The following is an 11,907-nucleotide window of genomic DNA, read 5'->3' on the forward strand; positions in this document are numbered from 1 at the left end:
CATCTTTGCAAATTATGATTCTTTTTGGTTTCCTTTCTTCAGACTAAACAATCCCAATCTCAGTCACTTTTTAAATATCTGAATTCAATTGTTTTTTTTCAGGTTAAATCCTATTATAGACAGTTCTATAGGGAGTGCTTGTTGCCCAGAAATTTGTTGTATTGAATAATTCTTAAAGTAAGTATCTTGGCAATAAAACTAACAACTTCCTTTGCTATGTGAAAATTTTAATTGTAATTCTTTTGGAAGGATTCCACCCCCGCTCCTTGGTAATTTGATGGTCACAAGGTTTGCTCTAGATCATGTCCAGTGTCTTATTCTGATAACTTTAAATTCTGAAGTGGTTAAAGGCCTGGGAGACACATGATGGGATTAGAAGAGGTATTTTGGCCTTGGAAGAGCCCCCTTCAGTCTCAGACACATCTCTCCTTTCTCTGTGGCCATTACCCAGGTGACTGCTGCCACTTGGAGATGTAGCTAGTAGGACATGCAGGTGGAGATGCAAGGCATCCAGTTGCCTATAGATTGTCCTTTAATAACAGAACTCTTTTAGCTGGGAATATTGCCAACCAGGTAAAAACAAAAATTTCCAATCTCCCTACACTTAAGTGTGATCATGAGACCAACTTCTGGTTGCTGATATGTTACCTGAAGGATGTGTAGGGCTTGTAGGAAGTCTCCTTTAAAGAGAAAAGAGTTCAAGTTTTCTCTTCCCTTTTCCCTCTTGTCGTCTGGGGTGTGAATATGATGGCTGGAGCTCCAGGGCTCATCTTGGACCATGAGGCTAAGAACTACACAAGAAATCAGAGAGCTAGAAGGAGCAGGATCCCTGACAAATCACGAGGTACCACACTAGCCTTGGACTGCCTCCCTGTGGGCTTCTTTACATGAATGCATTTCAGCCACTATTTGTCCAGTCTCTGTTAGAGATTAAAGTAATTCCTAACTAACACTGAATTTGTTACTACAAATGGAGAGTCTGTGACAACAGAACCCAAAATGTGACATTCGCTTAGTGGAAGAGGGCGGGGCAAAGTCAACTTTAAGGATTCAGTTATTGTAGTCTGGGATCAACTTGGCCACTCAATTTTTTTTGACATGCCTCCTATCACGAGATGGGATCTTTGTCCCCTCCCATTGAATCTATGCTGGCTTATGAATGCTTTTGCCAAAAGAGTAGAGTAGAAGTGATGCTATGTGACTCCTGAGGCTAAGTTATAATACACCATGCAGCTGCCACTGTGCAACACTCACTCTTGGAGCCCTGAGCTGCCATTTAAGAAGACTGGCTATCTGGAGACCACCATGCTGGAGAGACCACATCAAGGTGCTCTGACAGATAGTCGGTCAAACTGAGACTGTCCATCTTCCTCCCCAGCCTTTCCAGCCCAGTCACCAGATATACAAATGAAGGAGCCATCTCAGAAGTGGATCCTCCAAACCCAGCTGTTCTGAACCCCAGTCGTCTGAGTCCTCCCCAGCAGCTCAAGTCATTTGAGCTGAAGCCCCACACCTGGAGTGTATAAGCGTTGTCCTTGCTGTGCCCTTTCCAAATTTCTGACCTACAGGATTTTTGGGCATAATCAAATGGTGGTTATTTTATGCCAGTATGGTGTGTGTGTGTGTGTGTGTGTGTGTGTGTGTGTCGGGGGTGGGGGGAGTGTTGTTGCTCATCAATAGATAACTAGAATAGCTGGTAATTCTTGTTATCTTGTTAAGATAAAAGTTCAGTTTTCTTTCACAGAAAAGAAATCAAGAGCTAGGCAGACCAGGACTGGTTCAGTGTCTTCATAGTCAGCAGGAGCTCAGACCCCTTTACGCCCCCTGCTGCCCAGAACATAGACATGATGGGTGGAGCTCCAGTAGCCATAATGGACCAGAAGGCAAACTTGAAGCTAGCAGAAGCAAGAGCTGAAAGGACCCTGGGTCTCTGATAAGAAATAGAAATAAACTCCTATCATGTTTAAGTCACTGTAATTTTAGACCTTTCGGGTTATGTAACAGAAATAACGCTCACTGGTATAGAATTTGAATACATGAATCAAGAACTTAGGAAGTCTAAACACATCAGTAAATACTTTAACTTCCAAAAAAAAGCACTTAGGAAATTGGTTTGGTTAGAGCTAAAGGTTTGAGAGTTTTCAAAATAGAAGCCGTACTTGAAGTCCTGGGTGTAGATGAAACTGCTTAAGGAGAGTATAGAGTGAGAAGAGAAGAGAACTAAGGAGAGAACCTCAAGAAATACCAGCAGCTAAAGGAGAACAAGGGAGGTGAGGCCAGGGGAGGGGCTTGAAAGTGGGAATACAGGACAGAAGGTATCCAGAAAACGTGGCCCCTTCCCTCCAGGGCTGGGTTGGCAGCCCCTAATGTGTGCCCCTTCTGTACACAGCTAACATGGAACTTTCTTTTTGTATCGCAAGGCTCTGTTTCCATGTAGGCCTCCTACATGGAATCAGAAGCAAGCTCCATGAAGTGTGGGCTCAATTGTTAATCCTTTTTATTTTCTCAGTGCCTACAAACAGTGACTGGCACATAGTGGGAAGAAAATAAATATTTACAAGCAGAACTGAATTGAACTGCTGTTGGCAAGGAAATCATGGGAAGGGAGGGTTTCAGGAAGGAGGGAGTGGTCTGCGGTGCTAACTGCTGAGAATGGTCAAGTAAGATAAGACCTAGAAAGGGCCAGTGCCATTTGATTCAGTGTATCTGGCAATTGAGAGGACACTGGTGACCTTGAGGGGAAGTGTTCTCATGGGGATGTAGGTGCAGAACACATCTACTGTGAGACAGGGTGACTGGCTTCCATGGCAGTGTGGTTAGCTGGCTGCTCTCCGGAGAAGGAAAGGGGAAACGAAAAGCATGGACCCTTGGGGAGAGAAGAATTTTAATTTTTCTATTAAATCATGGTACAGGCAGAGAGCAGGGAATCTGAGGAGGGAGCCTCCCTGACCTCTCCAGGACCCTGTGCCCTTGCCCCTCACAGAGTGACATTTTGTTCTTATCCCCTATGTGGCCCTCACGAATCTCCTGCTCTGTGACATCGCCAGCATTGTTTTAGAAGCTAAGTCACTATTTGACTTCCCAAATCCATATAAAAATATGTTCATGTCTTTCCTTACACCCCAAATCTATATTCCTGGAAAGCAGAGGCTGTTCAGTGATCACGACCGTGGTACACCAAGTAGGTGCTCAGCTGATGCAGGCTGTCCTTCCTTTCTCTAGATCAGAGCTTCTTGAAAACCATTGGAGCTTTAAGCAGCATGGGTCAGCAAGAGTTGGTGCTCCACTGGTTGCTCGCATGGCTTCATAAAAACAGAAAAGCACCCCACCACGAGAAGGGGGGAGATCCCTGCAGGAGGAAGGGAAGCAGCAGAAGAGAGAAGAGATGGGATGGAAATGGCCTTCTCACGCCTCTGGCAGTGGCCAGGCAAGGAGGAGGGCAGGAATTGTGCATGTCTTATAGCATCAGATAATGAAAACAGATGAGGCAACAGCATTTACCCACATGGCCATTTTATTCCGTGCTCGAATAATTCAATGGTTTTAGAAACCTCACTCTACGTACTTTGAGGAATCCAAGGCAGGGCTGCCTTCACCTCACAACAAACAGGTCTTGCTATATGGCTCACTCTGATCATTTAAGGAGAGCCCGTTTGTTGCAGATGGAAGGAAAAGTTATCAACGTGGAGGCAGTTGGCAGCTCTGGTGGAGGGGGTGAGGTGGCGTCCCAGGTTAGTGTTGTCTGGGGGGGGGACCGACCAGTTTAGGGCATCCAGGAACCCAGTTTGTCAGTGGCTCAGGGGAGTTGATTGTTCATGCTTCCCAGGCTTATGGGAAAGTATGGCATAAATCCACACCTCTCAAACTTTAATATGCATAGGCAAACTTTAATATGCACAGGGAGAGGAGGTGGGAATCTCCTTACAACGCAGATTCTGATTCAATACGGCTGGCGTGGGGCCTGAGATTTTGTGTTTCTAACCAGTACCCCACCAAGGAATAGCAAGGGTGTCAATTGGAGGCCAATTTTTCTAAACTTTTGGTACCTGTCCCCATTTGTCTCCTAACCACCAAAGGACTACTAATGGAGCATGGTGACCCAGAAAGAGGGGCATGTCTTCCAGGTTTGCTGGGTTTTACACAGACCACATGCCTTTCTGGTCACACTGTCTATCGGCCTGGGCATCTCAGTAGCTCAGGTTACACATTTTTTTTTAGTTACATTCCCAGCCTGACGGGAGACCTGGATGCTTTGATGGGGCTTCTGTGTGTTCTTGGGCTTCCCCAGTAATTCACCTTGAAACCACCTCCAAGGATAGGCTTCTTCCTCAGAGCTCACCTAGTCCTTTCTGGGTAGATCCTTCCTAGTTTCATTTTCTCAGGGTGACTTGCCAAGAGCTGGATGTGCTGGCCATGGTGTTTACATAATACATAAGAGAAATCCCATTTAGAAATAAATAATCCCATCTGGAAAACAGAGGGGAGGGTGACAGAGAACTGAGGCGTGCTCCTAGAGCAGGTTTGTCAGCAAGCGCCGGCCTCTTGGAGTGGGTGGCACTGGGCAGCATCACCTATCTGATGCCCAAGTCCATTTACCTGCCCAGACATCCCTGAGCTGCATCTAGGATCCTTGTTCCATGAGTGTTAGCTGCAGACTTGGGCTTTGCCTGGCATCTCACTGGAGCTGGATGCTCAGACGAGGCTGCCTGGTAGGGATCATGGGGGTCACCAGTCCTGGAGCTCCGAGTGGCTGGAGAGGGGCTGCTGAAACTCCGTCACCTGTTTGGCTTTGTTGTTAAAGAGACCAGAATGCCTCTAGTGCTACATCTAGATCATCTAGCATCATGCTCCCTATTCATGACTCATAGAAATAAAAACCAAAAAATATAATTGCCTACAAAAATCACAAGAATATAATTACCTGAAAATTTAAGAAGTGTTTTTTCAGAGAACCCAGAGTGTTTCTCAGGTTCTCCTGTGCATTCCCTGAGGCCCTCCATGCCAGTAGGCAGAGAGGAGTAGAGAGGGGAGGGCTCTGAGCTCCAGCTCTGAGTCTGAGGTTCGTGGGGAACCAGCCTCCTCCTCAGGCCATGCTCTTTTCCTCCACGCTTTAGGCATGTGTGGGAGCCTGTGGCTATTGGACCCCTTTCCCTACAGGGAAAGGTTTAAAAAAATTCCAGTGACTATGAAACCCCAATACATGCCTTGTTATTTTCCTGTGCCTCTTTCTCTCTGTCTCCCTCAACCTTTTTTAATTTTAATTGTTTGAAAGAGAGCCCAGACTAGCTTGCCTGCATCCCTGGCCAGAGAGCAGAGCCGACTCTGTGGGCTGGTCAGCCCTGATGGGGTCCCTGCCCCCAACAGTGGAAGCAGACACAGGATTGGTGAAGCTCCCTGGGACTTCAGGGGGACACTGGCTCTTCAGGAGTTTCTTCTTCTCCACTACCATTCGCAAGGCATGAAGGAGCTTGTCCTTGTTATTCAGGATGTTGTATTCGCACAGGTCCACCATCTTGTCGAAGGCGGCCTCCGTGTACGTCACCTCCTTGGTGGCATAGGGAGTTTTGGGGCCATAAATGTCAACCTGGCCCTTCTCCAGCTCCTCAGGGCTTCGCTCCACACCTGGAGGCACAGAAGGACTCGCTATAGACTCTTATTATGTTAGGTTATAATGACTTGTGTCCTATCTCTCCGCACAGCCACCCCTGCATGCATGGGCACACGCGCCTGCCTGAAGATGTGCACACTCACACATACACACACGTACATATACCTCCAAGCTCCTAGGGCAGGGATTGCAGCTCACCCATCTTAGGACTGCCCTAGCACCAACACCATGCCAGGCATATAGTCAGATGTCAATAAATGTTGAATGACTGATAGAGTCTGACACTGCAAGCTCATGGCGGGGCATGGGAGATCTTTTCTTTCTTCCCCAAGCCAAGGTTGGCTCAGACTGGAGCTAAGCCAGGCTTCCCGTTAGTACTATTAGAAGATGGCATAAGATAGGAGCTCTCAATCCAAGGCCAGTGGGTCGTGGGCACTGAGCTTGGAGGCGGCTTACCTGGGGCCTTGTACTTTTGGAAGGTGTCGTTGATGAGCGGGAAGAACAGCACGATGGGGGCATCAGGCTCCTGGGAGTTCTCCATCAGGTAGCATTCCTTGAGATTACTATTCCCCTCCTCTTGCAGGTCATATTCGGGGAAGGGGATGTTCTGCAAGGCGCAGTACTCACAACTTTGTTTCATGGGCTAGAGTATCACAGGAGGACATGTTTGAGATGAGGTTGTGGGGGTGGGTAAGAAACACAGAGTTCTTAGATCCAGCTTCCTGAACTCACGTCTCCAACTATTTGGCCTATTTGTGCTATTTTTGGAACAAAGCCACGTCAGAACAAAGGGCCCGAGGCAGTAGGTTGGTGTGTGTCCAACTGCAAGCTCCTTCCACAAGTAAAACGGACAGAAGCCCTTTCAATGATGCTTCACCTAAACACAGACCTGGGTAGGTGTGAGTGCAGCCTGAGGGTGATGGGAGTCGAGCCATGTATAGCCATGGTGGGCAGGCTCCTGGGGGACATACATGGGCTTTGGAACTGACAAAGTGTCACAGGACTGGAAAGGAATCTGAAAGGGCATAAACATGATATAACAGAAAGAGCAGTGGACTTGGAGGATCAGAAGCCTCTTAGTTCTGCCCCCTGTTCCACACTCACTAGTTGTGTGATCCTAAGCAAGACATTTACCTTCTCTGTGCTTCAGTTCCCTCAACTACAACATGGGAATAGTAGCAGGTATTCCATCTACCACAAAGAGCTGGCATGAGGATCACGTGAGATCGTGTGTAGGAAAGGATGATGTCACTCATTTACAAACTTTGTTCTTTATCATTGTTGTCATCCTTATGATGTCTACACTTCCCTTTTCCTGGCTTCAGGATAGGACAGTATTAAAGTAGACCAAAACCAGTTTCTTTCCCTTAAAACACCAGAACATTTCAAAAGTAAATAAGTAATAATAAATTAAAAGCTCTGGTCCTGGTTCTTTAGTATAATTACATGAAGGGTCATATTCTCTGGGAGAGCAGGACAGTGTGGTTATTTTGAAAATAGGACATTATAAGCTCTTGAAGTGGTATAAAACCTTGGACAGGACTGGGCTCTATTAAGGTTATTTTTTAAAACTCCTTTTTTGCAGATGAAGAATTTCAAAATGTGGCAAATGCTCAGATGCAATGATTGGAATTAGCTCAGTGAGTCCACACAAACCCTGGGCCCCACTGCGTGAGGGCCAGCTGGCAGCCCCCTGAGGTTTGGATGGCTCCCCTCATGTCATGGATAGCAGCTAGAGTTTCCCTGATGCTGGTCTTGGAGCCTATAGGAAGCACACATTCCCCATTTCCCAGTTCGCGGTGCTTATCAGTAGCCTGTCTCCGAAGAGGCAGCACTACTGCTCAGGGGGCGGGGGGGTCTTTCTTTGCCTCACTTGCCTTTGTCTGGGACCCAGCACAATAATTGAGGTGGATGATGAGGTCGGCTTTTCTCTCTGGCCGGAGGAGGGGTGGGTAGCTGGCGTTGAAGAAGAATGCGGTGTCCACTAGACACAAGTGGTTCACAGACTCTGTCAGCTGGTTTGGGAAGTCATCAAGCACAGTGTCTGAAATCCAAGGCTTCCAGTTACCATCACACCCCAGAATCCCAATCTCAGTGGATGGTCAGAGGCACCTGGTAGGGACAGAGTGCCCTGCCCTGAGTTCCTTCACCCTTCAGCCTGGGCCTTCAGCACCCCACTTCTGGCCAGGATGCCCAGGTGAGTGGGCGCCCCTCTGGGTGGGCTGATGAACAGCATTTTCTTGGGGTTTTAGCAAGTCTTTTATGGAATATGCACAGAAAACCCACTATGACTCAGCCATAGGGTTTGTGGGGTAGTAGGGACATAAGACTATCCTATAAATTGGTGCAAACTTGGGGACCAGAGCCAGTTGCCCTTTCTGCCCAGATGGTGAGGACAAGGATTATTAGGCCAAGTCGAAGCAACCATCTGCAGACTGTGGCCAAATAAAACACCAAAAAAGGTAGAAAGTCAACCTTAGAGCCTTAACAGGGTGGGGAGGAGGCGCTGAGTTGAAGCTGTAAGACCACAGTCTAAGGCCTGGCTCTGCTAGTTCCCACTTGGGTGTTGTTGAACTGGGCCATCCCCTGCCCAACTCCAGGGGGCACCACTCACATGAAAAGGTGCCCCCAGAGCACAACTGCAGAAAGTCGGGGCCCACACTTCCCCATTTACACAATGGGCCAACTTCTACCTGCTAAGATCATTGTACAGATTCTGTATAGAGGTGTTGAACAGATTCAATTCATTAAATACGAACACCACTCCACCCAATATTCAAGACTTCACCCAGGAGTACACCATGGGGGGACTCTGCCACCTGACCCATGAACATGGTCAGAGGACTTTTCTCATCTTATCTCCACGGTAACCTCGACATCTACTTGTCCCTCCTCAAAACAGATGCAGGCCTCAAGCAGCAGCCAGGTAGGGTACCTTTCCACATGGAGAACTGGCCGTTCTGGAGGTAGTCAGTGTGCAGCTGCAGCCCCAAGAGAAAGTTGTGGAACTCAGACACTAAGGACCGATAGGTGAGGATTTCGCGGAAAGTATTGGACAGCCATGATGCTGGGGTCACCACCGCGGTGTCCAGGACATTGGCCTCACATTTGGGGATTTCAGGAAGGAGCGGATCATCTTCTGCAGGGGAGAAGGGATTGGAGAGCAGATCATAAGAGTTTGGGGCCCAGATTTCCCAGGTGGAGCCCTGCATGATGGCCCGGAACCCAGGGGTGAGCCACTGTAGGTGCTGTTCACACCTTCCTTGCCTGGCCTTCAAAACCCTGGAGCTGGAGTACCCAGGTGAGAGACACAGAACAGCGGTGGTGAGGGGGGGTAGGTAAGAGAGAACAGTCTAGATGAGCAACCTTTAACTGTGTTCATAGATCCCTACCCTCTTCCGCTCTCCAGGGCTCCTCACAGCTCTGCCAAGCTTACTACACAGTGGACTCACTTCCCTGACCACACTAGAGCTGGCTCCTGGGGGCTTGCAGCTGGGCCTCTGAGCAACCACCCTCCCCTCCAGGCAGGGAAGACCCTCCAGCCCTAGCTGCCTTCCCATGTTTGTGAACCACAGAGAGGATGTTGAAACACATGGCAGGTGGAATAGTTCTTGTTTGTGATCCACCCCTCTCCACCACCCCCTTCCCAACCAAGAGGGGAAGCCAGTAGGTTACCCACCAATGTTGTACACTCTCTCCCTCGTCCACCTGTAGAAAAAATCCTCTGAGTTTTGGCAATAATCCCAGACGTCGAGCACGTTCATGGAGAAGATGCTGCTCCACAAACCTAGAGAGGAGGGCCAGCCGTGAGCAGTTGTGTCCAAGAGCCCGCAGGCCCACCCAAATATTGACTGGTTCTGCCTTGGTTCCCTCTTCAAGTCAGACTTCTTAGGGAGTGGGACAGGCTTTGATTTCCCTCTGCCCACAGTGCAGCTTGACCCAGATGACTGATGATCCCCAGCCCTCAGCTCTTCTCCATCGTCCTCTCAGAGCTGGGGGAGAGTACGAAGGCATATAAGGCACAGTCCCAGCAGCGACTTAATGCTGACAGGTGCAGGCCTCAAGTTCAAGTCCAGATGCCCACTCTTGCATCAGTTAGTATACTAGTTTAGGATAGTACCTGGCACGTGGCGAGCACTTGGTAAATGTAATGTGACCTCTTATTATCATGATTTCAAAATGCAACAGATTAATAACACTACTCATATGAAATCTTTCACATACGTTGACCTATTTGGATCCTCTATAAGGTAGGTTTTACTCTTAAGCCCAATTTACAGATAAGAAAACTGTGGGTCGGAGAGGTTAGGTCATTTGGCCAGCTCCACACAGCTAATCAATGAGGAGTCAAGTCCAAGTGTCTTAACTACAGATCTCTGAACCACATGCCTAATAGTATAGGTGTTTAGAGGAACGAGAGGCCACCATGGGCTGGGGACTTCCCGGTGGGCTTCACAGAAGATGTGGGGTTTGAGTTGGACCTTCTGGGATGGGTTGGATTGGGATAGATGGAAGGTGTGTGTGGGGAGGAGGGGGAAGGGGGGGCGCGGTGCATACAACTAGTTTAAATAAGGGCATAACTGTGGTTGAGGCTTTAAAGATGGATCTGTTTTTTTGAGGTCATCCTTTGACAGATGCAGTTCAGGCTCTGAAGGGGAGAACTGAACTAGTGGACATCACAGTCAGGCCCCTGCATTCAATGCTCTTGGCTCTGGGGGACCAGGGAGGTAGGGTTGGAAGCTGGGCCAGTCTTCCCCAGGGACTCCACCTGCACTCTGTGGTCCCCTCTGGCCCGTTGGAACTCAAGGGCTAGGTTTGCCCCTGGAAGCAGGCGCGTTGCTGCTTGGAACCGGAGGGGGAGACGGTGGGAGTTCCAGAAGCTTCCATGTCAGTAGGGACAATTCTTGGGAGAATAGAACATGCCTCCCTGTCATTCTCTAATTCAAAGGTAGGGTCCTGCTCAACATAGCTCAGGGTGCCCAGGAGCCTCCCCAGCCAGGAGTCACCTAGCAAGTAGCATATCCGCGACTCTGGGATCCTCTTCATCAGACGCCCCATGAAGAATTCGGAGCCAAAGAGCTCGGTGGGGATGAAGGCCCCGTACTTCTGCATGCCCACCTCGTAGGGGGAAAACTCGCACCACTCTGCACATGAAGCAGCAGGACAGGGTGTCAGTGTCAGGCCTGCACAGCCCCCCTCTCCCTCCTCATCTCGTGAACTGGTTCACTGGTTTGGGGGAGACCGGAGAGCGAGACCGCAGTTCCCCCACAGGACACATGAGGGCGCCCAAGGCCGGCTTTTGCTGGCCGGGCACGACGCACGTTTGCAACCTGCTGGGCTCCTTGCTCCTCCAAAATCTGACAAATGCGGATCCAAACTGACCCTGAAGCAGGGCAGGTCTCTAGAGTCCCTTCCTCTGGGCAGCTTAAGAAATACCTAGGACCACTTCCCTTCATGACTTTTATTTCCCCGTCTCATCAAACCACCACCCAGGGAAGTTAGGGGCCTCTGTCCTGCTCCCTTCCACACCACCCATGTGGCAGGGAAGAAGGGGGTAACAAAGTCGATTTCTTCAGCTTCATGACTGCCTTTTGATGTGGAGATTGGCAAAGGTGCAGTGGATGTGTGTGTGTGTGTGTGTATGTGTGTTTGCGCACATGCGCGCGCGCTGGGGTGCTGGGTGCCTTTGCCTGCTGAAAAGGGTCCCCCCACACACACACACACACACTGTAAATTGCTAGCCACGAGTGTTACCTCTGAAATCCTTGTTGCTTACATCATCCTTGACATTGATGGTGAGGTAGATGGGCAGGGGGTTCTGGCCCTGGCTCAAAGCAGCACGCTGATCTGACAGCTTGCATTCATTTGTCTGTGGGAAAACAAAATGGTTAAGGAGAAGCAGACAAGCAACTCCAGGGGCAGAATAAGGGCACAGTCTGGACCTCTCACAGCCCATTTCCTGGTTCCTGAGCCCACCAGGCTTCTGTGTAGGCCCCGGCTGATAACCAGTCAAACCTGCTCTTAAAATGTACTTGTAGAAGATACACTCATCCTTGGACTATTCATCACTGCAAACACGTAAATGGGGTGGGACTGGATCTGCAGTTTAGGGCTGTCCCTCAGAGTTTCAGAGTTCTCCTTGTATCTCAGGGACCAGAGAATGAAGAGGTAGGGAGGGGTAGGAGAGGCCACCAAACCAGCGCAACTCCATTTCTCATATCTGCTTTGCATGTTGCATAAAATGTATTTGGGAGGAGAAAAACAAACCTTTCTTTTCTTTTTTTCTTTTCTTTTCTTTT

The 11,907-nt window shown here is 48.9% G+C and overlaps 1 protein-coding gene across 1 annotated transcript in view; it reads right to left on the bottom strand.

The window, feature by feature from the left end:
* Window positions 1-3,508: 3,508 nt before the first annotated feature.
* Window positions 3,509-11,907, bottom strand: part of PLA2G4E (phospholipase A2 group IVE) — a 24,976-nt gene continuing 16,577 nt past the window's right edge. Inside the window, exons 13-19 of the mRNA XM_019644864.1 lie at window positions 11,363-11,477; window positions 10,615-10,752; window positions 9,288-9,395; window positions 8,544-8,747; window positions 7,486-7,652; window positions 6,065-6,251; window positions 3,509-5,622 (exon numbers count right to left, since the gene is read on the bottom strand). Coding sequence (XP_019500409.1) covers window positions 5,258-5,622; window positions 6,065-6,251; window positions 7,486-7,652; window positions 8,544-8,747; window positions 9,288-9,395; window positions 10,615-10,752; window positions 11,363-11,477 — 1,284 coding nt within the window. The 3' untranslated portion in view covers window positions 3,509-5,257. The remainder of the gene's footprint in view (window positions 5,623-6,064; window positions 6,252-7,485; window positions 7,653-8,543; window positions 8,748-9,287; window positions 9,396-10,614; window positions 10,753-11,362; window positions 11,478-11,907) is intronic.

This window comes from Hipposideros armiger, unplaced genomic scaffold, assembly GCF_001890085.2.
Source record: "Hipposideros armiger isolate ML-2016 unplaced genomic scaffold, ASM189008v1 scaffold_92, whole genome shotgun sequence".
Classification (NCBI taxonomy): domain Eukaryota; kingdom Metazoa; phylum Chordata; class Mammalia; order Chiroptera; family Hipposideridae; genus Hipposideros; species Hipposideros armiger.